General features: G+C 43.7%; 3 protein-coding genes across 13 annotated transcripts in view; all 3 read right to left on the reverse strand.

Annotated features, from left to right (window-relative positions):
- KCTD6 (potassium channel tetramerization domain containing 6) lies at positions 1–12,177 on the reverse strand. Of its 8 annotated transcripts, XM_064594494.1 has the most exons (5): positions 12,068–12,104; positions 10,587–10,678; positions 9,905–9,998; positions 2,653–2,722; positions 1–1,411 (listed from the first exon to the last, which is right to left on the reverse strand). In XM_064594494.1, the coding sequence occupies exons 3-5, from the start codon at positions 9,913–9,915 to the stop codon at positions 725–727; spliced, it is 768 nt and encodes a 255-aa protein (XP_064450564.1). In that variant the 5' UTR covers positions 9,916–9,998; positions 10,587–10,678; positions 12,068–12,104; the 3' UTR covers positions 1–724. The 8 variants fall into 8 exon arrangements, with proteins under 8 accessions (XP_064450564.1, XP_045718022.1, XP_045718021.1 ...); XM_045862066.3 differs by lacking the exon at positions 12,068–12,104 and having other exon boundaries at positions 9,905–10,005; XM_045862065.3 differs by lacking the exons at positions 9,905–9,998; positions 10,587–10,678; positions 12,068–12,104 and adding exons at positions 4,854–7,146; positions 8,305–8,621.
- Positions 10,484–24,751, reverse strand: LOC123834381 (cytochrome c oxidase subunit 6C-like). The gene is made up of 5 exons (XM_064577136.1): positions 24,740–24,751; positions 16,047–23,893; positions 15,349–15,496; positions 12,068–12,288; positions 10,484–10,678 (listed from the first exon to the last, which is right to left on the reverse strand). The coding sequence occupies exons 1-2, from the start codon at positions 24,749–24,751 to the stop codon at positions 23,528–23,530; spliced, it is 378 nt and encodes a 125-aa protein (XP_064433206.1). The 3' UTR covers positions 10,484–10,678; positions 12,068–12,288; positions 15,349–15,496; positions 16,047–23,527.
- PXK (PX domain containing serine/threonine kinase like) overlaps positions 10,484–25,431 on the reverse strand; it is a 109,106-nt gene continuing 94,158 nt past the window's right edge. For 3 of the 4 annotated variants that reach the window (XR_010412380.1, XR_010412376.1, XR_010412381.1), the window contains 3 exons: positions 15,349–15,496; positions 12,068–12,288; positions 10,484–10,678 (listed from right to left, as the gene is read on the reverse strand). The gene's annotated coding sequence lies outside the window, so the exon portion shown is untranslated. Of the gene's footprint in view, positions 10,679–12,067; positions 12,289–14,200; positions 14,272–15,348; positions 15,497–25,431 lie in introns of all 4 variants that reach the window. The other variant, XR_010412377.1, reaches the window with a different exon arrangement.

Below are 25,431 nucleotides of genomic sequence, written 5' to 3' on the forward strand. Positions count from 1 at the left end.
TAATTTTCAGATTTCATTTTTTATTAGTTTTTTTTTTTCTTCTGGTAGACAGTACACTTGGGAATCATACTGCACCAGGCATAAGAAGTAAGAGTTCTACCACAGGGACATTTTGTATTCAGAATCCAATATAAATATTTCTAGTCAGACATTTCCATGGCTACAGATATTTGGTTGCTTGATTTATATGCATAGAAAGAAACAGTTGTCATAACTGTAAAAAGCAGTACTTAACAAGTACTTTTAAATGATTGGAACAGTTTTCCTTTAATATTACAATACTGCTTATTGGTTTGGAAACTAGGTCACCCTACATGATGTTTTGGTTTTTCTCAAAGGCATCATGAGTACTCTGTTCATTCTTTCATTCCTGCATTTTTAGCCTTCTAGTTGAGTTAGGGACCATTTAATCAGAAATCATTGTAGCACTGTAATAAAAAAAGCTCTGTTAAGAGATTATATACCATAATGATTTTTATACTTCTTTTTATAAAAAAGGTATCTGGAGGCTCCGAACAGGCACATGCATACTCAAGGTAAAGGGAACAAAACATATAGGAGTCTGCTAAAGCACAAAACTTCCTTCTGGTCGTCAATGCCTTCGAATAAATACAAATATTAAAAAAAAAAAAAAAAATCCCACACTGTGATTTAAAAAAAAAAAAAAAAGTCTCTTCCATGTCCTGGAGAGTCAGTTTCCAGGAACTTCTCCCAGGCTTCGAGATCAGTCATCGGTCTTCCGAGCCAGCCTACAGAAAGTCCAGTTGTGCTCCACTGTGTTCTCGTTGGCCCGCTCGCTCATGTGATGCACTCGGGTGTTGCGGATCGTGAAACCTTGTTTTGTAATGTATTCCATCAGGTGGACCCGGAGAGAAACTTCCTGGTGATAATCACAGGGTCCGAAAGTAAAGGAAACCTGGCAATCTCTGGTGTCCATCATGTGCTTATTCCACTTCGTGAAATAGTTTGAGATACCTTCTAGTAAGGAATGGACTTTGGTGGTGATGGTTAATTGGGTTATGATGACAGCTACTGGATTGGAGTACTTAGAAAGCTTCCGAGTACTAGATAATTCCACAACTTCTTCAAAAGTATCCATAGGATACAGAGGCTTAGGGTCATTGAGACATTGAATCAAGGGCTCAATCTGATAAAAATCTGCTTCTTTCCGAAGCAGATCAAATTCCTTAAAATCCAGGGGTAAGGTCAACTCTGAAGTTCTTAAGAAGTTGAGGACATATCGGAAAAGAGGTCCATCTCGATCAATGAAGTAATTGCCTTGAGGGTCTCGAGCTGTGGGGAAGTCCCCCCCAAACATAGCTCCAAGCATGGAATCCGGGTAACGCGTCAATGTGGTGAGAGACGTTGTATACAAGTGTCCACCTACATTTAACGTGACTGGGTCAGTCATCTGAAATTTTTAAAAAATGATAAGTCATCTGAAATTTCTTAAATCCTAACTTTGACAAATTAAGAAAATTAATGGTAACAACAAGCAAGGCAAAAGATTCCTTCAGGCTATAATGTATTTAGCAATCCTATAATGTAAAACAGCTTTACTGTCAATGATAAACCTACCCAGATGAAGGGATCTAACATTTTCTTTCAATAAGAAAAGGATAAATCTACTTCATTAAAGCCTTACACTAAAAAAGGAGAGCATGACTTCCAAAGCCACTTAATTTCAGGCCCAGTATCTACAGAGAAGTTTTTAGGTCAGAGTACACTATTGAAGAGAAAAGCCAAGCTAAAATATACTCACATAAGTTTTTTCTGATTAAAAAAAGAGAGACCTTCTTTTTTCTTAACTCAATTTAACACAAAATAGAATAAAAATGATTTGATAGTATAAAGATATCTACTTTCAACACTTTTGTTTTTCCCACTCAAAAAGGGGAACAAATCGTGAAATTTATTTTAAAAATAAAAATTTGTGCAGACCTAATCTTTATAACTTCTCCATGGAAATAGCAGTGGCAAATACTAAATTAGAATACATAGATCGTCAACACAATCTTATATACCCAAAAGCTAACAGCAGCTTTCAAATTTTATAATCCGATCATGTATTCACTTTTGTAATAATGTTGCAATCTGGCCTTTAATTTTGAAAAGCAAGCTTCTCTAAATAATACACCATAAATATACCTTCCCTTTTAGAGGTTATATGTAAGAAAAAAAAAATAAAGACAGAGAGACTTCTGGTACTAAACAAGTGAAATATTTCCCACCAAAGGAAAAGGAAAATAAGAAGACATGCACACTCAAAAAAAGTACAGGTGGGAGAAGTGGCGGCTTCTCAACCCTTTAACCTCCCTAACACAAGAAAATATCCTCTGTACCATCACCTACAAGACCATTTTAATAGTCACTACTCTATAAGTTTTAAGAGCAACATACTTTAAAGACTAAAAAAATAGTATGCTCTCAAGTAAGTGATTATAACAAGTTACTTAGTTCATACTGACTTTGCTTACATAAAAACACCACACTAGACCCCAAAAATAAACTAATTAAGCGGGTAGGATGATGTACTAATCTATAATTTTCATTCTTATGAGACATATTATACCTAAGAATACAGAAGAAGCAGGAAAAGACACACACAAATTATTTGCCAGCCTTCAAAATGCATCTGCAAAAGCATCTCACCATATAGCCCCAGTCTCCATTATCCATCTGCTCCAGCGCTGCTGTCTCGGGAGCCCAGGGTCCAGGGAAACTTGAGGAGAAGAAAAAGACACGTAACAGCGCATGTAACTACGAAAACAGACAAGGATTTTCCCAACCAACAAAACAGACAGCTACTCATCTTTGCTTAGCCAAAACCGGCTACAGGGCAAAGATGTGGAGAAGAAAGCATTCCTCTAGAACCGTCCACACATACCTAAGAGACTGACAATCTTCAGAGAAAAAATTTATCCTATGCTTAGGGAAGGAAGAAGAGCCTAGTAAGTAAACCAGTCATTCAAATTCTACCTACCCTCTCTGAAAATTCAATTTTTACAATTTCTACAGGAGAACATTATGATTCACTGTACAACCCTATCCTGGTGCAAACCTGTAATAATCCTTATCAAAAAGGTGGTTTAAGGAAAGGGAGAGAGGGAAAACTCTTTTTTATCCATTTCAGCTATAGAAACTAAACATCTCAGGAAAAGCATCAGAAGCCATAAACCTCCAAGACACCAGTATCACTTTCCAAGAGAAATACATCAGAACGGTATTTCTTTTATAACATAAAAAAGCACTAATTATACTTTTAATAATGATATATTTCATTTTGTACAATAATCAAAACAAATAGAAAACAATTTAAATGCCAAATCATCAGAGCACAATTTGGGACAACCTTACAAATCTGGTTGCAAGTCACTCAGCCGGCACTTATGGAGAACCAGCCTGAAGACACTGATAAACACCCAGATACTAATGATGCCAGTTTGAATTTACTTTTATCTACAATTCAAAAGCACTTAAACACTTTCCCAGCTACAGAAATGCTTTAGTCAGTCCCCTCTCACACGTATCATTCTCCAAATCAACCGGCAAGGCAAACTGCAGAGCAAATTTCAAAAGCTCTGGCAAGAGACAGTAAGAAACATGAACTTATCGGTATTTATCCAGGAAAAGCACTGGCTTTTTTATATGGTCTTTGAACAGATTCACTTTTCCCACTTTTAGAGAAATCTGGCACACTATTCCCAGAACAGGCCCTGGCTACAGAAGATCACAAAGGCTCTTTCTCAAAAAGGTCACTCAGGCATGTCGAGAACATTTGCATAGCACAGCATGGGCTGAAATCAGAGCCTGAAGCATCTATTTTTCTACCTTGCACATTCTTCAAAGAAAACAAGCTAAAATGTGGACCAGACAGCGTGCAGTCAGGTTTAATTCTCCATACTCAGCAGTTGGATATAGATAGACCCCCATATGCTATAGGGTGAGAAACAGAACAAATGTCAAATTCAGGGGGGTTGTGACAACCTTTCATTCCTCTGACTTGCTTCTCAGTATTGGAGGTAAACAGAACCAAGAAAACAGGCTTTACCAATTTATATTATGAGCATCTGATTCAGTTACTGATAACAGACAGACAAATAACTGACTGATTTAAAAGGCCAGTCATCCAAAAGTTCTGATACTAGGCTCATCTTTGGCATCTTCCTATCACCCAAAGTTTTCATTCCTGACAGCCTCAAAAATAATTCAACCAACATTTATTATACGTCAACTTGGTGTGTGTGGCGGGTGCGATGTGCAATGTGGAGACACAGAAATAGGAAAGATACAATCCTTGCCCTCATGGAGCTTTCTATCTGTGAAGAAAGGCAACATGCAACAACTGTACAGAATAGTGCTACATAATGCATGGACTAGCAGAGGCCTTTGGGAAGAAAAAGCTCGCTCAGGAGAACTCTGCAGGAATATTTGGACAACCTGAGAGGAGGGATTCCAAAATGAAGAAACAATTTAAATAAAAAAAGATGGGCCTTTTTCTCCCACAATATTCCTGATACAATAAGCAATGCATGAATTACTGTCCCCATTTCAGAGATACAAAATAGAGAAACAGCAGATTAAACGACTTGCTCAAGTTCCTACAGCTAGAAAGTGACTGATTAAGAACTTGGATTTTCTGACTCCTAGTCTAGATCTTTCTATAAATCCCCTCTTTGGGTGGAAACTCAAAGAACAGAATCCAAGAAATAAGAAACTGAAAGGATTGACTTGAGACCCCCCATCAGGTGGATTTTATTTACAAATTTAATAGTAACTCAGTCTAAGTGAACAGTCACAATGGGTTTGTAAAAATTCCCCTGAGGCAAAATAGCAAGACCCTCCCTACTCACTAGGGTGACTGAAGGCTGGTGTCCTCTGTCTTAAGTGAAGAACTCCAATCCATGAACATCCGAATGATTAAATGAGAAATGGGAGACCAAAGACAAAGGAAAAAACCAAACATCATCAATGTTACAGCTGTTACGCAAGGTCTGTCCACTATTAATCCTTTTTACCCCTTTTTTACTGCTAAACCAAAACAAACTAACTTCTTGAACAATCATAAAAAGAAAATTAGATGATGCCTTTGAATCTGTTCCACAGCAAAAGCCCAGGTTCTGTTCAGATACAAAGATGTAAAGAAACCTCAAGCTTAATAATTCAAGAAAGCAATTATGGGAATCTATATGAGCCCATGTTTCTTAAAAAGCACCCAAAAGCCTCCCTACATTTGTGTAGAAGATACAGATATTAATAATAAAATGAAGTTACGATTAGTCGGTCACTTCCAATAACAATGACTAAACTGTCCAAAAAAAAATCAAATTGTTCACTAAGGAGCTCTAAGGCGGAAAAAATAGTATTGATCAGTTTAAATTTTATCCCTACTCCTTACTTCTAAACATCCTCTGTGGAGATGCTTAATGCTTAGATACAGCAAGAAACAAAAAAGCAGTTAGATTCCTGGCCATCCAATAGCTGGATAATCAGCCTCTAAATTGATGACTATTAGGAACATCTCAGAGACAATACAGATGAATGAAATAAAACATAATCCAAAAGAATTTCTGGGATAGTGTCAATCTCTCCTACTAAATCATTTTTCAGAGCTGCTAACAATTAGAAAATGATTCATTTGCTTTTCATCTTCTCTCTCTTCTGGAACAGTCTCTAGTGGAGGGCTTAATGAGAAGTTAAATGACCACAAGATAGGCAGCAGAAGGAAGATCTTAAAATGGGCATCAAATGGGTCTGTTTTACTTGATGAAGACAAAGAAAAATCTAATATCCCAGAAAATTTGCCAGGAATAGAGATTATGAGGGTAACGTGAAAAACTTTTTTCTTTAAAGTGACTCTCCTTACTAAAGATCATTTTAAACAGCAGTGAATGCAACCAAGCACAAACAATTATAAAGTTCAAAGAAAGGCTTCCAGCCCTTGAAAATCAGTCCTACCTGAAAATATCTGACCTTTGGTGCAAATAAAATTCTTGTGGAAACAAGTGGCTGACCATTCCCAAAGAATATAAAGCAGTACTGAAGATTCACCCACACTTAAGCTTCAAAGGTTTAATTATGACTAATGTGTAAATTCTGACAGTGTAATGTTAGCAGATAATTAAGCTAAGGAAAACCCATACTAAAGAATTTGTAAAAGCCTTAAAAGAAATTGCTAACAATTTTCTAAAGTGGCAAATCTGAAAAATGCACAACCCAACAAGTTAATAACTTAAAGAATAACCTAAGAACCCGGGGCCATTCTCATCACTGCAGAGCTACAATCAAGCTTTTGGTTATGATCAGCTAATTCTACATAAATATTCTGGATTTGCCATTTCTGCTACAGACTAAAACTAAGCATTCTCCCAGGCAAAAGTCCTACTCCTATGTAACAGCTTATCCATCAGAATACACACCTCCAAACTCGGATAAATAGTAAAAACCTGTAACTATTGCCTTCCCAAAGTTTCCAGGTAGCCCTTGTAAAATGCCGTTCTCCTGAAATCTTTGTGTCTGGCATTCAGAAAAGAAGACTCAATAAATTCCATCTATACATACCTTCAAAATGACCTATTGTACGGAATTCCTCAGTTCTTGAAACATGGGAGTTTGAAAATGAAATACTTTTTATAGTAACTAGTTCAGCGACATCTAAAGGGACCTTTTGGGTTAACATTCACATATAGGCTGACACTAGTAGCCAGGCACACAAGGAGAACACGATTATGGTGTTAGGGTATCCTTAACCATACCAACGCAGAAATAGATTGTTTTTCACTAAAATTATTTTTTTCTCTCTCCTCTCTCCATGTAGTCTAGAGGAAAGGAGGTCTAGATTGAAAAAATGACCTTAATGCTAAAGAGCTGTCACAAATAGTCGCAAAATCAGAAGATTCCTCTTACCCTCAGTTTCTACAAAATAAAATAGGATAATACCACCTTCCCCAAAATAATGATACCATTTAGGCATAACACAAAGGCAACAACCAACCTACAGGGTAACAACAGATCGGGACTAGGGTTCTGAAGTCACATGCAGGCCAGTGCAGAGGAAAAGAGAACTGGTTACTCGTGAGGATCTGTATCCCCCTTCCGTTCTTTTACTAATTATGAGACCCTGAGGAAATCTCTCTTTAAGCCCAGCTTCTTTGCAGAAAAGGAAAAAATAAACAAGATCATGAATAGAAAAGCATTTATAAACTGGCAAGTATTAAACAAACGTGAAAATACTATTGGCAGTAGCATAAACAAAATTTCTGTGGTAAATTGAGAAACTTGAAAGTGTGAACACAAGTAATTTAGAACCCTGGCATGGAAACAAGACAAATATGGAAGAAAAGCCTCTTAATTTGCTTCCAATCTCCCCAGGCCCTCCTTTCTCCAGACCTCCACAAGGCAGAATTACAGGTAAAGGGGAGCAGCCAGCTTGTATAGAGACCACCAGACATCTGAGCTCTTGATCACAGAAGGAACTTCTCTAAAGCATGACTCAGGATTATCTCTAAGGTAAAGCAAAACCCAAATAAATACGTGTGTTCCGTTTTAAATAGACTCTAAATATCAAAATTCAAGACACACTGAGGGATCCATAGAAGGATTCACCCTAGGATTCCTTTATGTAGGAATGCTTTGGGTAAAATATGATTTATGAAAATTTCAATCATACAAATCTTAGGAATGAGCATCTATGGCAGTCCTCATCACTCAATCCTTAATATCTACAGTATTACATAAAATGAAATATTAGTAAGGACTGATAGTTCTCAACCACAGACCAAGTTCTCTCAAACTACCAACCCTGCAGATAAGAAGATTTTTCCTTTTCCTAGCCACACATTTGTTTATTTGAAAACATCAGTCTTGGGCTCGGGCCTGTACTAAATGCTGTCCTCTAGCTTTTCTCCTATTCTGAGCTCGCACTTGGACATTTGCGACGGAAGAAAATAAATATGCCAAAGAGAAATGGTAAGAGATAACCTGGGCTACCCCAAACATTCCTGGCCAAACCAGGTCACCCCGGGTCGGCTTGCCACTCAAACCTCTTCTGTCGCCAAGTCCTAAAATTGGGTTTATCAACTTGCTCCAGAGCAGCTATACTTAAACATGATAACTTCAGCAGAATATCCAAAGAGGCTGCGTTTCGTTTCTCCCGTCCCACCCTCAGACACAACCTCCACAACTGTCAGCCCAGCAGGTGCTTCGGGGGCTCCCCACTACCACGGTCATTTATCACCTCCGACATCAACCATTAAAAATGCCAAGATACACAAATCTGAGCATAAAGAACTCAGCTGCACTCACAGTGTGTCTCTGAGGGCAGAAAATGCCCTAAGGCAGAGCTCAGAAGCCCTGTCACAGCCTTAAATTAGGGCAGACGGTGGCTAATAAGCGCCACCCCCTAAAACAATCATTTTTGAGCAAAACTCGAGGTGTCCCCGTCCGGGCCGTGCCTCGCTGCTGCCCTGTAGCCACAGTCTCCCCACCCACCCCACCCGGCTCGGCGTGGGACACGAGATGCTCCGGGCCCGGGCGGGGTGCGCCCCGGCGTCGCGAGCCCGGGTCCGCCGAAGCCGCACGTCCCCGCGGGGCGGGCCCCGGGACCGCCCCAGCCCGGCCGCTCGGCTCGTGCCTGCCCCGGAGCGCGCCGCGCCGGCTCCCCACGGTCCCCCCAGCGCGGCCCACCACCGCCCGGATTCTCCCTAACCCCGCTGCCCCGGCCGCTCCGCGCGGGCTTCTCCTTGTGCCTGGCCCTCCCGAGCCCCAGGCCCCCAAGCCCTGGGCCCGCCCCCACTCACTGCGCGGCGGCGGCGGCGGCGGCGGCGGCGGCCCGGCCGGGAGACGCCGGCGGCCGGAGAGCGGGAGCGCGAGGACGAGCGAGCCTGCGCCCAGCGGCGGCGGCGGCGGCGGCAGAGCGGACGACTGAGCCCGCGCCCGGAGTTGCGGCTCCTGCCGCCCGCCGCGGGCGGCGCCTTCCCAGCGGAGCCGCGGCGCCACGAGCGCGGGCGCCCCCTAGCGGCGGCGCGGGCGGGAGGCCAGAGGGCCAAGAGGCCGGAGGAGCTCAGCGGGGCGCAGCCTGGGCCGAGCGGTCAGGCGGGCTCCGCCGCAGTCCCGAAGGCCCGCCCCCGAGGCTCCGCCCCCGACCGCAGTTTGGAATCCACCCAGCCCCTGGCAGTTTTCCCTGCGTCCTCGGACTCGGGTCCTCACAGCTGTTTCTCTTGTTTCACCAACACGTACAGGGCCCCGACCGTGTACAGCGGCTACCAAGACGGAAAGGGGGCCTAATGAGAGGAGAAAAGAGACAAGACCCAAGGAAACTGCAAAATAATGACAAGTTGTGATTCTAAGTCCTAAGAATCGCCGCCTGGGATTCTAAGTACAGGGCTGGAGGAATCGGGGAATAAGGGGAGGGGCCACACGCGGTGGTGGCCAAGAAGACCTGGACACCCGGCCTGTGGCCAGAACACCTTCTGGCCTTGCCCTCCTTGAGGGGAAGCCACCCTCTGATAAGGCCACCCGTCCGGCCCGGTGGGCAGGGGAGGGAAGGGCAGTCAGGCCCAAAGGGTCGACATGGGCAGCCAGGTGGAGAGAAGGGGAGAACTGACTTCCGCAGAGAAAATGACCCGTGCAAAGGCCCTGAGGCCCGAAGAAGCTGGCCCCAGGTGAGCCTGGCGCCGGTATCGTCCTCAGTCTACCACTACGGAAGCCAAAGCTGCAGAGCCTAGGGAATTACCTAAAGTCTCAGAGCTAACTGGTCGGCAAGCATAGAGTCCTTCCAAATCCCATTCTCTTCCTGCTTCCTGCTCACCAGATCTCTGTCCTCTTTCAGGCGGGACCAGGTAAATGATGTTGGTTTTGTCCTTTCCCCTCTCCACCAGGATAACCCCTGGCCTTAGGAACTCACCTGTTTTTCATGTCTGCATGTGCCTGAGTTGGCTCTGGGGTTTAACTTTTATCCGCATGATCATCACAGTCAAATCTGATAATTTGGTTTTTCTCTGAAAACTCAAATCGATAGGTTGAATGAATGGCATATGCTTCATCAACATGATTGAGTGCTGTATTATCATATTCGAAAGGACTAGATGAGGCTACAGGGAAATGTGTGTGAAAATAAGCCATGCACAAAATGGTATACGTGGTATAATTCTAATCTTATGTTTAAAAAACACAAATATACAGGGAGCCTGGGTGGCTCAGTTGGTTGAGCGACTGCCTTCCGCTCGGGTCATGATCCCGGAGTCCCGGAATCGAGTCCTACATCGGGGGGGGGGGGGGGGTCCCTGCTCAGCGGGGAGTCTGCTTCTCCCTCTGACCCTACCCCTCTTGTGCTCTCTCTCTCTCAAATAAATAAAATAAAATCTTTAAAAAAAACCACACACAAATATACATAGACAAAAATTTTGAAGAAAATATGTCAAGTCATTGGTCACAGTTCTCTAGGTAATAGGATGGGAATGTTAGTGGTTTATTCTTAACGTACTTCTGAATTTTCTGTATTTTCTAGAATGCATAGATATTGAATTTACAATCAGAAAATCTAATGAGTTTTAGTTTTTACAAAAGAAAAACACTACCAGAATTACCCAATACTCAGATCTTCAGGATTTGATGCCACTGAAAATTCAGCACTGCCCCCTGGCTTGCTGGTGTCCTTCAAAGAGTTATTTCCCTTTTCCTCAACCAAAAACAGAGGAATTAATTTTGTCAGTTGTTTTCTCAGAACTATTCCTATATATCTCTTGAAATATTTATTGCTATTATAAATTATATTTTCAAATATGCATTTTACAATATATTGATGATTACTGAAATGTGGATAATAACCTTGTATCCAGCAAACTTGGACTCTTTTTTAGTTCCAATAAGTTTATAGCCTCTCTTGAATTTTCTGTTAAATAATCATAGAGTCTGCAAGTAATTACATTTAGTATCTCCCTGTCCAGCCTTTATTTCCTGTTCCTTGTTTTACTGAACTAAAATCTTCAGCACAATGTGGAATAGCAGTGATGACAGTGGGCATTTCTATCTTGTTCTTGACTGTTTCGAATATGTTACCCTTAAAAATAGTGTTTGTCGTAGATTTTTGATAGATACCTTTTATGAGGGTAAGGAAGCCCTATTCTGCTTTATTAGGAATGGCTGCTGAATTTTATCGACGTGAGATTTTTTTTCCCCCTTATCCATCGGTGGATTTTATTATATTAAACCGTCCATGCATTCATGGAATAAACACACCTTTGATGATGTGTTACTTTTTTCGATATAGTGCTGGATTGCATTTGCCAATATTTCATTTAGGGTTTTTGCATCCATATCTACGATGAGATGTGCCTGCTAATTTCCTCCCCTCTTCTCTCCTTGTCTGGTTTTGCTATCAAAGCTACATGAGCTCATAAAATCAATTAAGGAATGGGTGTCTGTTCACTATACAGCTTATATAAGAGTGCGATTTTCTGTAGTTTAGATTTTCTATAGGATTCTCCTGCAAACCATCTTGGTTTGGGAGTTGGGGGTGGAAAGTGTTTATACTGACACCCCAACCCACAATATTCAATCTGGCCTCAATCTCTCCACCTAAATAGCTCTTGTGGGGCCACCAGGAATCTTTGTTGCTGAATCCAAAAGAACCTCCTTAGACCCCCCGCACTCAGGCCTCCCTGTAGGGATGCTGTTGACCACACCCTCCAGGACACAGCCTCTTCCTGGGCCCTGTCCTAGTTTCCCTGCTTCCTCTGCAGCCCCTCCCCTCAGACTCCTGGAGATGCGCCTCTTCTTGCTCTACCCACCCCTTCTGTCCAGGTTTCTGGCCAAGACCATCCTCTCCTGTCTACCCATCTCTGTGGACTGGCTCAGCCACCTCCACGGATTCCATTATTGTCTCTAAGCCAAAAGATTCCCAGATCCATACCTCCAGCCCAAGCCTCTCTCCTGAACTCGACCCACAGATGCTGCATATTCTGTGCCAGGCACTGTGCTAAGTGTTTGTGCCCTCTGGACCAGTTCTCTATTGCCACATAATAAACCATCCCCAAATGTAGGGGCTCAAAACATAAACATTTCTTACCTTACAGTTTCTATGGGTCAAGAATTTAGAAGCAGATTGGGTAGAGAGCAGATCTTACAGTCTAGATGTCAGCTGGAGCTGCAGTCCACGGAAGGCTGGGCTGTGGCTGGAGAAGCCACTTCCAAGATCACTCGGGTAGTTTTTAGCAAGAAGCAGTGGTTTCTCTTCACCTGAGCTTCTCCGACAACATGGCAGCTGGGGTGTCCCCCAGCGCCAGTGATCTAAGAAAGAAGACAGAAGCCACGATGTCTTTTTTTTTTTTAAGATTTTATTTATTTGAGAGAGAGAGCACAAGCAGGGGGAGGGGCTGAGAGAGAGGGAGAAGCAGGCTCCCTGCTGAGCAAGGAGCCTGACATGGGACTCAATCCCAGGACCCTGAGATCATGACCTGAGCCGAAGGCAGATGCTTAATCCACTGAGCCACCCAGGCACCCCGAGAAGCCACAATGTTTTTTATAACGTAGCCTTCAAAGTGACATACATGTAGTCCCTTGGTCTCACAAACTGACCCTATTACAGTGTGGGAGGGCACCACACAAGCACGTGGGTCCCAGGAGGACGGGATCACTGGGGTATCTTGGAGGCTGCTCACCACACCCTTTCAACTCTGAGGACAGACTGCCCACATCATCCCAGGGTACATATGAGAAAACTAAGGCAAGGAGAGGTAAAGTCCTTGACCAAGGCCACACAGCCAAGTGTGAGAGGAGAGCTTTGAACGCGACTCTGCTGGGCACCCCTGGGTCTCTCCTCCTGTACACCCTCCTCCGATGGCCCACCACCAGCTTCTTCACCTTCTCCACGTGCAAACCTGAACCCTGTCAATCTGCCACCCCCAAACCTCTCAAGTCCCCAGCTCAGCTCAGCAAGTGGTGCCACCGTCCTCCCATCTGTCCAAACCAGAAGCTTTGAGTCACGCCTGCTCCTCCCGCCCCCTCACTTCCCAGTGCCGGGTAACCCAGCCCTGCCAAGTCTTCCGTCTCAGTGCAGCCTGGACCCATCTCTCCTTCTCTCTCTTCCTCTCCAAGCCACTGACTTGTCTGCCCCGCACATCTGCAGGGGCCCCATCCCTCACCACCCTCATTCTCTCTGCCCTCACACTACCCACCCGTCCTCTTCTCTCCGGCATGAGTCACCTTTAAGAACACAAAGCTGGTCGTGTCACCCTGCCTGCTTTAAACTCCTTCAGTGTTTCCCATTGCTTTCAGGATTGAGCCTAAATTCCCTCCCATGTGATCTGACCCCTGCTCACTTCTCCAGACTCTTCCTCTGCCCCTCTTCTCCTCAGGGCCCCCGCCCCTCTGGCCACATTTCACTATCCAGGACCCACTGTGGATTTTTTTACTTTACACGCTCCATTATGCTATTCCCTTAGTCTAGAACATTCTTCCCCCAGCCCTCAGCATGCCTGTCTCCTCATCCTTCAGTGTATCATCATCTCCTGACCTCCCAGCCAAGCTGATGTTGCCCAGCTGTAACTTCCACAGTGTCCACCTCTCTCACCACCTCTCTGCCTCTCAGCTGAACCGTGAGCTCCCTGAGAGCAGAGGCTGTGTCCATCTGTCTTAGAAGAGCACCCTGTGTGAGCACAGTGTGCCTGGCACTTAGTACCTACTCAACAACTATGTGCCAGTTTGGTGCATTCTCTCCACTCCCTCCCTCCCCGCTTGCACTCCATATTCTGGCCCCTAGACAATGTTCAGTTCCTCCAGTGAAGCATGGGATCCCTCACCTCCAAGTCTTTGCACATGCTGTTCCCTCTGCAGGAATGCTCTGGCGTCCTGTCCCTCTATTTATTCCGCTAACTCCTATATCTTCATCAGGAAACTAGGCTTGCCAGATTTAGCAAATGAAAATACACCATGCCCAGTTAACTCTGCATCTCAGATAAATAACAAATAATTGCTTCAGGAAAATTATGTCATAAATATTGCATTAAATACAAGGGTCCTTCCTGTATTTCATCTGACAACTCCGAGCAGGAACCAGCATGAGTTCCCTCCTCCTTTGGGAGATTTCCCTGATCTCTATCCCTATCCACTTAGGTCCACTCACCCCTCAACACCTGGGCTCCCAAACCACACCCCTGCCTGCCCCCACTGAGCATAAAGCTCACTCTGTTTCGAAACTGACCTAGAATGTGACCTCCGTGACAGAGAAGACGGTGTCTCAGTCTTCAAAGTGAGTTTTCATCTGGGACAACCCTGGCCACAGGAAATGGTCAGTAAGGTTTACTGAGTGGAGAAATGAAAGAGCACAGAAGAGATGAAAGTAAACAAGATGGTAGAAGGAACAAGCAAATGAAACTCAGCCCAAAACACAGGATGGATCTCTCAGATGATGACTGCAGAGAGGAGCTCCTTTTTCCACCCCACCTCTATCCCCTGCCCTGTCTCTGTCACTTAGAGCCCCTACCCACCCACCCCCAGCTTCAGGGAGCCTTAGGATTGGTGGAGCAGAAATGCAAAAAAGAAAGTCTGTCCCTTCAGGGGTTTTTCCAAAACAGTCTCCTGAGCATTCAAATGGGAGGGCCTATAGGGTACAATAAAGGGGGGAGTAGGGGGGAGTGTATGCCTCAACTTTAAATTAGAAGATGCTGTGAGGATCCCCTGGGTGGGGAGGTGCCCCCAAAGGTTGTGGGGTGCTGCTCCACTGCTCAGAGAGCTACTGAAGTCTAGCCAGACCACCTGGGGGCTAAACCTACACTCAGCCCACGTGTGGCATTCCAATGACCTCCCACACGGCTCCCAAGCTGAGGACAGTCCCTAGGGATCCCAGGAGGTAAGGGACCCTATAGCAACCAATTGCAAAGATTATCTGGACCCAAAACATTCCTGAGCTCTTTCCAACTACCCCTCCTGGAGAATTCTGAATAGCCAAGGAATTGGCCAGGGGAGAAGTCCACTCCATCCACCTGTCTTGCTGGTGGGCTCCTTCTCTTCTGTGTATGTGTCTCTCCCTTTCTTGCCCTTGGTCCCCTTTGGTCCTTGTACCTCTGGTTTCACCGGCTGAGGTTCTCCTGGGGCTGCTGAAAGACATTCCTTAGCCTTTGTCTCACTGGCTGCCCCAACTGAGAAATACATTTCCAAACTACCTCCCCACTCCACCCCTGGGGACCAGCCCCAGTCTCTCTGCACACGTGCCCCAGGCTCTAGGCCAGCCCTTCGGCACAAGTGAGCCTTGCAGCCAGTACTTTCCAATGCCTCCCCCACTGCCAGCCATGGAGATGCTTTGGCAAGTTTGATGAGAGCGTTTTTCCTTTTTATAAGTTTCCTAATTACCTGTTATTTCTGATCTTCTCTTTAATCAGCTTCCAGAACTCTGCTGGGAGCTACAGAACCAGCGGGGAGGAATCTGGTTCTCACCGGGGTTGAGACAGAGGCCCTGTGGTTGTCCTTGGATGTCACCATCCTCTTCACCATTATGACTCTGTAATTAGAGAGAATGGATCTGCCATTAGACCAGGAATCAGAAGCTCTGGCTTCTGGCTTCAGTCCCATGGGTGTCTCAGCGTGCCCCCTCTGAGAATGTCATGGGCCTTGAGAGTCCAGAGGGAATAAAGCTGCCTGACCATCGCTTGGGCAGCAGGCAACCCCAGATTCTGAGTTATCCTCCCTGACAGCTCAGTGCTCTAAACGCCTGTCAGTAACACATTTCAGGCCTTGGTTGTCTTCCCACCTCATTCCTAATCCAAACCACTTCCTTGCATATGTTTGTTAGTTGAGCAAGAGCCTACCCACTTGCAAAGCACAGCTCCTGCCTCTTCTGCTGGCCCTCCCAGGCTGGGTCCCTCCAGGTCTTACAGCCTCTCCTTCCTACCATATCCAAGGCCCCTCTTGCCATACATCTTGCTGCCCGCATGCCCACCCCCACCCTCAACCTAGTGAGGGGGCATCCATGCACCCCCCCCACTCATCCAATTGCATCACTTTTGTCAAGGAGTTTTTTTGGGTCTCTGTCTGAAATAGGGCTGTGTTACCTTTAGAGAGCTCCTACGTTTTACACAAGGTGCAAAAAACAATATTGGTAGAGCTGCCATAGTATGGGATCTGTTAACGTTCCAGGAGCTTCTGAAATAAAAGGTCTGATTAAAAGGCAGGAAAGCTATTTTAAACCTATTAAAATGTCCCTCGGGTTTCGTGAGGTAGGTAAGGGTTCAAACACCTCAATGGCTAACAGTGGGTTCATTGTTATCCCAGCAAAAATGTGAGCATCGTGTAGAGAAGTAACTATAGTAACCACGTGAAGAGCCATGATTCGGGCTTCAGAATTCTGTTACACATGTCACTCATCTCCTGTCACTGACGTCAGGTCCCGAGACCTAGCAAAGCACATGGGGTGGGACCCCAGCTTGCTCTCCGGCTGTCACTCCCCAGCAGCGTGGGCTTGGACCCACTCAGGAGCCCCCAGCCTCAGTTTCCTCAACTGTAGAATGGTATAAGACAACTTCTTGGCATGGTTGTTGAGACAATGAAATTAAAGGATGAAAAGATCTGATAACGCAGTGCCTGGTGTGAAGTCGGCACACAATAAATTGGTAGCTCCTATTATAATAACTAATTGCTATACTGCTGATCTGGAAAGATATATATAGAATTGAAACTCTGGCAGGCGGCAGGACCAGGCTGAGAGAGGGGACATTTTGAGACTGATGATTTGATTGTTCCACTAAGGCCTCTTCAAACATCCATTTATTTTGGTTGCAAGTTGAATATTGTCCACATTGATAATTGCTATGAATAATTAAGAAACAAGAGCTTCCGCTGACATTCTTATAGCACTTGTGCGATTAGCTAAATATCTTTTTATAACCTTTTCTCTGTCCTAAGACACATAAAACCTAAACCCCCTCACATCATAAAACTACGTTGGCAGGATGATGTCATTATACAAAATAATAAACAGGAAAGTAACTCTTTATTGGGAAGTTATGGTGCCCCCCCCAATCTTGGCTGATTTTTTTTTTTCTTTTCTCTCTCTCTTTTTAGTAAATTTTGTTACTGGGGTATAATGTTCATATAGGAATGTACACAAAGCATAAATGAATGGCTTGAATAATTTTCACAAAGCGAACATACACTTGTGACCAACACCCAAACCAAGAAACAAAACATCACCAGGACTCCAGAAGCCCCCCCTCAGGTCCCCTCCTGGTTGATCATTTCTTTTTTTTTTTTCCTCCTCCTCCTCCTTCTTTGAGATATAATTTACAAACCATAGGATGTATCCATTTGAAATATACAGGTTGATGGATTTGTTTCTATTCATACAGATGTACAACCATTACCACCATCCAGTCTCAGAATTCTTCCAGCATTCCCAAAACTTCCCTGTTTCCTGTTCAAGGTCAGTCCCACTTCGGTCCCGAGCCCCAGGCAACCACTGATCTGCCTCCTGTCTCTAGTTTTGCCTTTCTTAAATGTTCATCTAAGGAGAAGAATGCAATAGTAAACATACCAGAGTAGTTTTTGACTGTTTTTTTTTAATCCTAAAATATATAGATGTAAATATGGCAAGATTAGTGTTTCCCAAGTGTGCCCCATGAAATAACTTCAGGCAGCACACAGACAACTATCTGATACCTTAATTGTGTATGTTTTCTAAGATATATGAAAATAACTAGCACATCAAACCACTGGTGTCAGAGACACCATTCCTTAGATCTAGAACAGATTTAAAAACTAATCAATTTAAGGAACCGTATTAGTAATAACACAGATAGTAAACAGATAACACAGAAATTGTAAAGGTATATGTAAATGATGGAAGCCAGTAAAATAGTGACCTAGATAAAGAAAATCATTTCTGTGAGCCCTGAAATTCTCTGCATGTTAATCAATATATAGCTTTTTAAAAATATTATTCAGAATTTTAAGACCATTCAGGTGTTTTATTGACCATTCCAACATTTTTTTTTTAAAGTAATCTCTACACCCAGCATGGGGCTTGAACTCATGACCCAGAGACCAAAAGTCACATGTTCTACGGACTGAGCCAGCCAGCAACACCTATCCTAACACTTTTTATTGCATGCCTTCTATGTGCTAGATGCTAGATAAATGTTCATTTAGAGATTCTAGTCAAGCTGCTTTTTGTATTTACATCATAAATATTTTTTAAAGGAATTTGATGATTTAAACACAGTAACACACAGGAGAGTATGGTTATGCGCTCGCACGCAGGCGTTGCCCCTAAGAACCAGAATTCAGAAAAGGGAGAGAAGTCATGATTGGATGATGAGGGATTTGGCCACATGGGGGGGGGGGGGGTTTAGATAGGCAGAGAAGATGGGAGGATGGTTCTAGCAAAAGCAGAGCAGAGGCCAAGAAACAACTGGAAAACCTGCATCCTTACCACCACTAGCGAGCCACTGAATCAACTCTCATGCCTTTGGATACATTTTCTCACTATTTGTGTCAATTTGGGTGAACATTTTCCTTGCAACTGAAAATATCCTATTGATACATTGTCATTAAGCTGCATTGTAAACATGAATTCCTAAATCCACCTAAAAAGAATGGGGCACCTGCCTGGCTCAGTCAGTAGAGCATGTTAACTCTGGATCTCAGGGTCATGAGTTCAAGCCCTGTGTTAGGTGTAGAGCTTACTTTAAAAATAACAATAAGTAGGTGCCTGGGTGGCTCAGTTGGTTAAGCGACTACCTTCGGCTCAGGTCATGATCCTGGAGTCCCAGGATTGAGTCCCACATCGGGCTCCCCACTCAGTGGAGAGTCTGCTTCTCCCTCTGACCCTCTCCCCTCTCATGCTCTCTCTCTCTCTCTCAAATAAATAAAATCTTTAAAAAAAAATAAATAACAATAAGTAAATCAAATAAAGGGATGGCATCCTTAAGAGAGTTTTCAGAAGGATCTTAAGTTTAAATTGACTAGAATACTCTGCTGTGGTTGATTTCATTAGCAAAGATGGGAACTAGAATTTGAGTGCCTACAATTATGTACACTCTCAATATCCCAGAAGTGGCTTTTATTATTGCTCTCTTTTTATGGACATTTTGTGGAGACTCAGAGAGGCATGCAGACCAGCTCAGGTCACACAAATAGCAAGTGTCCGAGCCAGGATTTAAAAGCCAGGTCTGATTTAAAAGCCAGGTCCGACTTCCAAAACCCTACAGGGCATCCCATCCTGAGTGAATGTGGATGGGAGCTGGGAAGTCAAAACAAAGGAAGAGTTGAAGGAGTCTCAGTAGGCAAACAAACAGAAATTTAAGCAGAACTAGAAGGGATTTTTCTCTCTTTCTTTTTCTTTTAAGTAAACTCTACCCCCAGCATGGGGCTCGAACTCACAATCCCAAGATCAGGAGTAACATGCTCTACCAACTGAGCCAGCCAGGGGCCCCTGAAAGGTTCTTTTTACTTTTTATATAAGACAATGCTGTCAGCAACCTCTCACTTTTTCTGCCACATCCAAACCAGACACAAAAGTATTTGAAAATGCGAAACTGCTCATGAGATGTACAATCCCAACAAGTATTTATTGAGCTGGAGTAACTACGGGTGCTGTTTTATAGTCCCACTGAGAGAAGAACTGGACTATCGTACAAACTCTATGAAAACAGAATTTTCAAATGCCACACTAGACTTACAGGTCTGACATTTTTTTTTCAAAAGCATCTAAGACGCACTGCTTAGAAGTAAGGATTTGGACTCTAGTGTCAGAAGACCGAGATTCAAATCCCAGCTCTCCTACTACTTGCCATGTGACCTTGAGCAGTTTTCTTATCTCGCTGAGCCTCAGTTTTCTGATCTTTAAAATGGAAATAATAATAGTACTTAGTTCAGGGGCGCCTGGGTGGCTCAGTCGGTTAAGCATCTGCCTTTGACTCAGGTCATGATCTCAGGGTCTGGGATGGAGCCCCACATGGGGCTCCCCACTCAGCTTCTCCCTCTTCCTTTGCCCCTCCCCCTCCCCACTCTTGCGCACTCTCTCTTCTAAATAAATAAATTTTAAAAATAGTACTTTGTTCAGGGGCGCCTGGGTGGCTCAGTCGGTTAAGCGTCTGCCTTCGGCTCAGGTCATGATCCCAGGGTCCTGGGATAGAGCCCCGCATCTGACTCCCTGCTCCGCGGGAAGCCTGCTTCTCCCTCTCCCACTCCCCCTGCTTGTGTTCCCTCTCTCGCTTTGTCTCTCTCTGTCAAATACATAAATAAAATCTTATAAAAAAAAAACAGTACTTAGTTCAAAAGGCAAGTATGCTGATTATATCAGATAATGCTGGGTTCAGAACTTACTCAATAGAGGTTAGAGAATATTACTTTTTGTCATTTTACTATTCCTCTTGAAAAAATAAATGCCTATAATCTTTCATGTACCAACACAGAACTGGAGCAAAGGGAGAGCTGGCTGGCAGCCTGGATTATGCAGGAGGGTGTTAATCCACACTGTTGGTTCTTCCTGTATCTTCCTTCTCCCTTCCTCCTATTCAAGAAGGGAGCTGATTCTAGGAATACTGACTGGAGTCTGGAAGCCTGTGGAAGGTGGTGCAGCCAGCCACGGGGACACCCTCAGAAAGATTCCTGGGGCCCAATAATGTCGAGAAGAGAGCAGAGGACCCTGGAGCCACGGGGGCCAGGTGGACAGGCCCACCCTTGGCCCACCATGTGACTGATGACCCAGAGCCAGAGTCATCCCTGTCCCTCACCCTGGCCTTCCTTAAATCCTCAGCACGGTGTGATATTCAGTATGTGTGGCTGAGGAGTGGGGAGTAAATGCCCAGGGAAGACTTCAGTTAGAGGTTTGACACCAGCTAAGAAAGGGGGAGGCCTGCACTGAGGGGAGTTCTAGGAAAGAAAGCCTTACTCCTTGTCCACCTGACCTGGAGACTGAGAGTCATACGAGCTACAGCAAGAAGAATTCAGAGTTGCTTGCTCCTAGGACTTTGGGGTGGATACAAGGTCCACAGATTCTAGCAAGGAATAGAAAAGAAGGCAAACCTGTAATCGAGCCTATGAACCCATCATCTGTTGGCCAGCATGGTGGCCGCAGCTGTCCAGAGGCCTCCGGTCTGGGTTTGAGCACAAACAAGGAAGCAAATGAGGTAGGAGAGGAACATATAAACACACCTGGCCGAAAACTGCCGCCATTCACAGTCTTTCCCACCCGGTTCTTACTATGTCCCGAGATTGGGGTTTGCAGCTAGGGTTTAGCAATTAAAGCTGAGATGTTGCAACACCTTTCCAGTTTGAAGTGGTGAAGGCATAAGGCCTATGAATTTGTGGATTTGATACCACAGCCTTCTGTGCAAACAGGTGACTCATTCTGCCCCTCCAAGGCGGGGGGTGTGGAGGGGAGCCAGCTCTGGTTTCACTATTATCCCCCCAAGCCCCACTATGAATGTCAGTTCTTTCCCAGAAGCAAATTGAACCACCAAATCTCTTTAAATCAGTGCTGACAGCCTAACCCCGAGTTTATGAAGCTGCAGGCCACAGAGGAGGCCCTCGGCTCCAGGGCTGCACCATGTGGGGTGAGTGTCTCTGACTTGAATGAACCAGAGCCTAGATTTCACTATTTTCATCACCTTAACATTTACATTTGGAGAGCCTGGGGAAACAGATCTTTGAGACAGAACATTAACCTTTGCTATAGCAAAGTCTTGGCTGTCTTTAAGCCTCCAACAAAAAAATGCTACTCCTTATATCCATTCTAGCCTCGAGTCTCCTGGAAAGGTCAAAACACGGGAGGAGCCCGTACAGCAGTGAAATCTCAGGAAATCTTAGAGCTTACAGGGACTGTAGTGACCATCTAAAGTCCACTCTAGCACTTTATGCATGAATAAACTCAAGCTGAGGAGGTGGGGGCAGTTACAGAACTTTTTGCAAAGTCACATTACTGGATAGTCAATGAACTGTGACTAGAAATCATGTTACCTGACCATTCACTATAATGAACATCTGTTGGTTACTACACTTGACCCTTGAGCAATGCATGGGTTAGGGGCACTGCCCCTGTGCAGTTGAAAATCTGAGTATAACTTTTGACTCCCCCCATAATTTAACTCCTAATAGCCTACTGTTGACAGAAGCCTTACTGGTAACATAAAGTCAATCAACACATTATGTTATATAAATATATATATATAACATATGTACACTGCATTCTTACAATAAAGTACAGAAAATGTTAAGAAAATCATAAGAGAAGATAGATTTATAGTATTGTGCTGTATTTATAGGAAAAAAAGTCTACTTATAAGTGAAATTGAACCTACACACGCAGTTCATGCCCCATGTTGTTCAAGGGTCAACTGTATATGGAGACCTCTGTAGTTGTGTGTCTCACAGGGGGAACAGGCTTCAACTTCTCCTATGGAAGTCAGAGAGGTCCCAAATCCCTCTCCCACTTCCTGGAAGCAGGGAGATAACCTAAGCTCAGCCACCAGGACACTCTCACCTAGCCCTGTGATAATATCCAACCTGCCTATGGCCACCATATTGCTCTGCCCTAGGAACAGACTACTCTGAGCAGAGCCATATGTCCTAATGATAAATTTACCTGGTGATCAGTTCACTCATTGACCAGTTTGCATTATGAACAGTTTATCTAAAATTCAAGCCTCTTTTGAGTATTTTTGCATTCATCCGGCTGCCATGTTTTTGTTTTTGTTTTTGCCACGTTTTCGGGCATTTTTATGGATTTAAAAATTTAATTTCCTCTAAGGGTTTTTTTTCCTCTGCTAAATTTTGTATCTGTGTGTGGGTGTGTGTCTGTGTGAGCTCTGCACCCAATGTGGGGCTTGAGCTCATGACCCCAAGATCAAGAGTCGCATACTCTACCGACTGAGCCAGCCAGGTGCCCTGTAAATCTTGTATTTCTGATTAAGTGTTTATGAAATGTGTCACCTTTTATAAACAATAAAATTGTTTACTGTTGTGGGAGTCTTTTAATAGTATTTGAACCTTCCAACACACTGTAAGGGACTTTTTTTACAAGTTTGTATAGACTCTTTTTTCAAAGTTTTGTGCTCACAGCAAGAGACCCTTACTGAATCTGATATTCAAGGTATTAAATTCAGAATAATCCTAAGTTTTAAGCACAAAATGGAGTGCCCTTGGTCAGCACTTGATTTTACTTTAGCAATGAGATGAGAACAGCACAGCTCCTAACAATTAATGATAACTAATGTCTGGTTACAATGAATAAGAAAATACTAGAGCAAATGTATAATACTGGGTTCATATTCCATTCAAGTCCATAAACAAGTATTGAGTTTGACTATAATAATAAAACAATTAACATTTCTCAAAGGCCAACTACACGCCAAAGGCCAGGTTGAACACTGTACTATTTTTTTTTTTTTTTACTGTCCACAGTATTTATTACTTGTTTTTTTTTATCAAGAGAAACTATTCCATAACCCAGTATTCATGTTTCATAGCTCAGGAACACAGGTCAGTGACAAACTTCCATGGAACCCAACCCAAAGAAATTCTTTACATTCCAAAATCACTTTGTACTCTGAAAGATACCGACCTTCATCTCTTCAAAATCTTTCATGGAATCATAATTTCTGTAGAAATCTGCATATGCCTTCTTTCTTGGTTCAGCCACAGCAAACTTATAGAAAGCTGCAACCCCCAGGGATACAGCAAATGCTCCAACAAAATGAAATCGCAGACGCTTGGCCAGAAAGCCTTGCATCGGAGGTTTTGTCAAAACACTGAAGTTATAGTGGTCATTCTCCTCAACACCAGCCTCAAACCCAACGTCCTTCCTAACTGATACTTGAACACTGTACTTACGTTTTCTCTTTGAATCGTGCTCTCTCAGGGCAGGGCTTCCTCTTTGTTCACTACTATATCCCCAGCCAGCCTAGAGCAGACACCCAATGGCCCTGTTGGCTGGTCCTGCTTATTATTTATCATCTCAAATGTAAAGGTGAGTAAATTCAGGCTCAAGAGTTATCATTTGTCCAAGGACGTCAGGAAGGGCAGCATGACCCTGAAGCCTGGACTCCTTACACAAAGGAATGTGACCTCACCTGTGTACTCTCACAACGAAAGCCTGAAGGGTAGGGTGAATGTGGATAGACCACTCAAAAGTTTTAATGCTGTTTAGTGCTGGGGAGCTGGGGACAGGGTATATGGGTACAGAGGTCCCTGGGAGGGTATGGTTCTGACATGACTCTCTAAAGTCTCTACAGGAATGTTACTGGGGGTAAGAACATTCCAGAATAAGCCCAAGGTTCCTGGGGAGCCTTGGGACAGAATTCAAGCTGGGGTCAGAGGTCAGGGGTATACCCATGTGGCCTGTGCAAAGTGTTGTAGCTTTCCAAAAAAAGGTTAGCTTGATGGCAAAGGAAGAGTCATTCTGAAAACCTGACACAATAAACATGGGATTTTATGGGCCAGCAAAGAGATTAGTTTTCACCTCTCTTCTTTTCTTCACCTAATAGATACTAAATTTATTTTCTCTAGAAATTGAAAGTGTCTCAGATTCTCCTGTGCCTTTGGCCTAGTGCCATGGGCTAACAGTAGTCAATAACATTTTGTATAACAAGAAAACTGTAGTTGGGAATGTAAAATGGTACAGCACTGTGGAAAATGATTTGGCAGTTTCTAGAAAACTAAGCATACACTTATTCTACAACCCAGCAGTTGCAGTCCTGGGCATTTATCCCAGAGGAATGAAAACTTATGTTCACACAAAAACCTGTACATGATGGTACATAGTAGCTTTATTTGTAATAACCCCAAACTGGAAACAGCCGAAATGTCCTACAACAGGTGAATGATTAAACCAACTGTGGTACACCCATACTGCATGGAATAATATTTAACCATAAAAAGAACAAACTACTGATACAGGCAACAACTTGGATGGATCTCAAGGACATTGTGCTAAGTGGGGAAAAAAAAAAAAAAAAACTCTCCGATCTCCTGCTGTATGATTCCATTTATATAAAATTCTCAAAATGAGAAAAGGAGACCTGATTAGTAGTTACCAGGGGTAGGGAAGGATGGGTGTGAGTGTAATAGGGTAGCACTAGGGAGCTCTTTGTAGAGACACAACAGTTCCTGTGGTTACTCCGATATACAGAGGTGATAAAATAGCATACAAACACATCATACCAAGGCCAGTGTCCTGGTTTTACTATAGTTCCCGGAGCCATAATCACTGGCAAAACTAGATGAAGGGTTCAAGGACCTCTCCGTACTATCTTTGCAACTTCCTGTGAATACATAATTATTTCAAAAGAGAAAGTTTTTAAAAAAGAAAAGAAAATTGTAGTTGAAAGCATCGCCTGATTTCTCAAATTTCCCTTCTACACCATTCTGAAGAAATTCTAGTCAAGTGGAAGGATGCTCATGCCTCTCATATAGAGAAGTCTTCTTTATTCCTTTTACAGC

Source organism: Mirounga angustirostris, unplaced genomic scaffold, assembly GCF_029215605.1.
Source record: "Mirounga angustirostris isolate CCGP_5_RB_7025 unplaced genomic scaffold, mMirAng1.0.hap1 SCAF_1, whole genome shotgun sequence".
Lineage (NCBI taxonomy): Eukaryota > Metazoa > Chordata > Mammalia > Carnivora > Phocidae > Mirounga > Mirounga angustirostris.

What these genes read in the sequence shown, in the direction of transcription:
- KCTD6 (XM_045862065.3), bottom strand. Translation starts at nt 4,969, where the DNA reads ATGATGTTTGGTTTTTTCCTTTGTCTTTGGTCTCCCATTTCTCATTTA. An exon ending in ACCAGCCTTCAGTCACCCTA is followed by an intron (nt 2,723 to 4,853) that starts GTGAGTAGGGAG and finishes CTTCTCCTCAAG; the next exon opens with TTTCCCTGGACCCTGGGCTC. An exon ending in ATGGAGACTGGGGCTATATG is followed by an intron (nt 1,412 to 2,652) that starts GTGAGATGCTTT and finishes TAAAAATTTCAG; the next exon opens with ATGACTGACCCAGTCACGTT.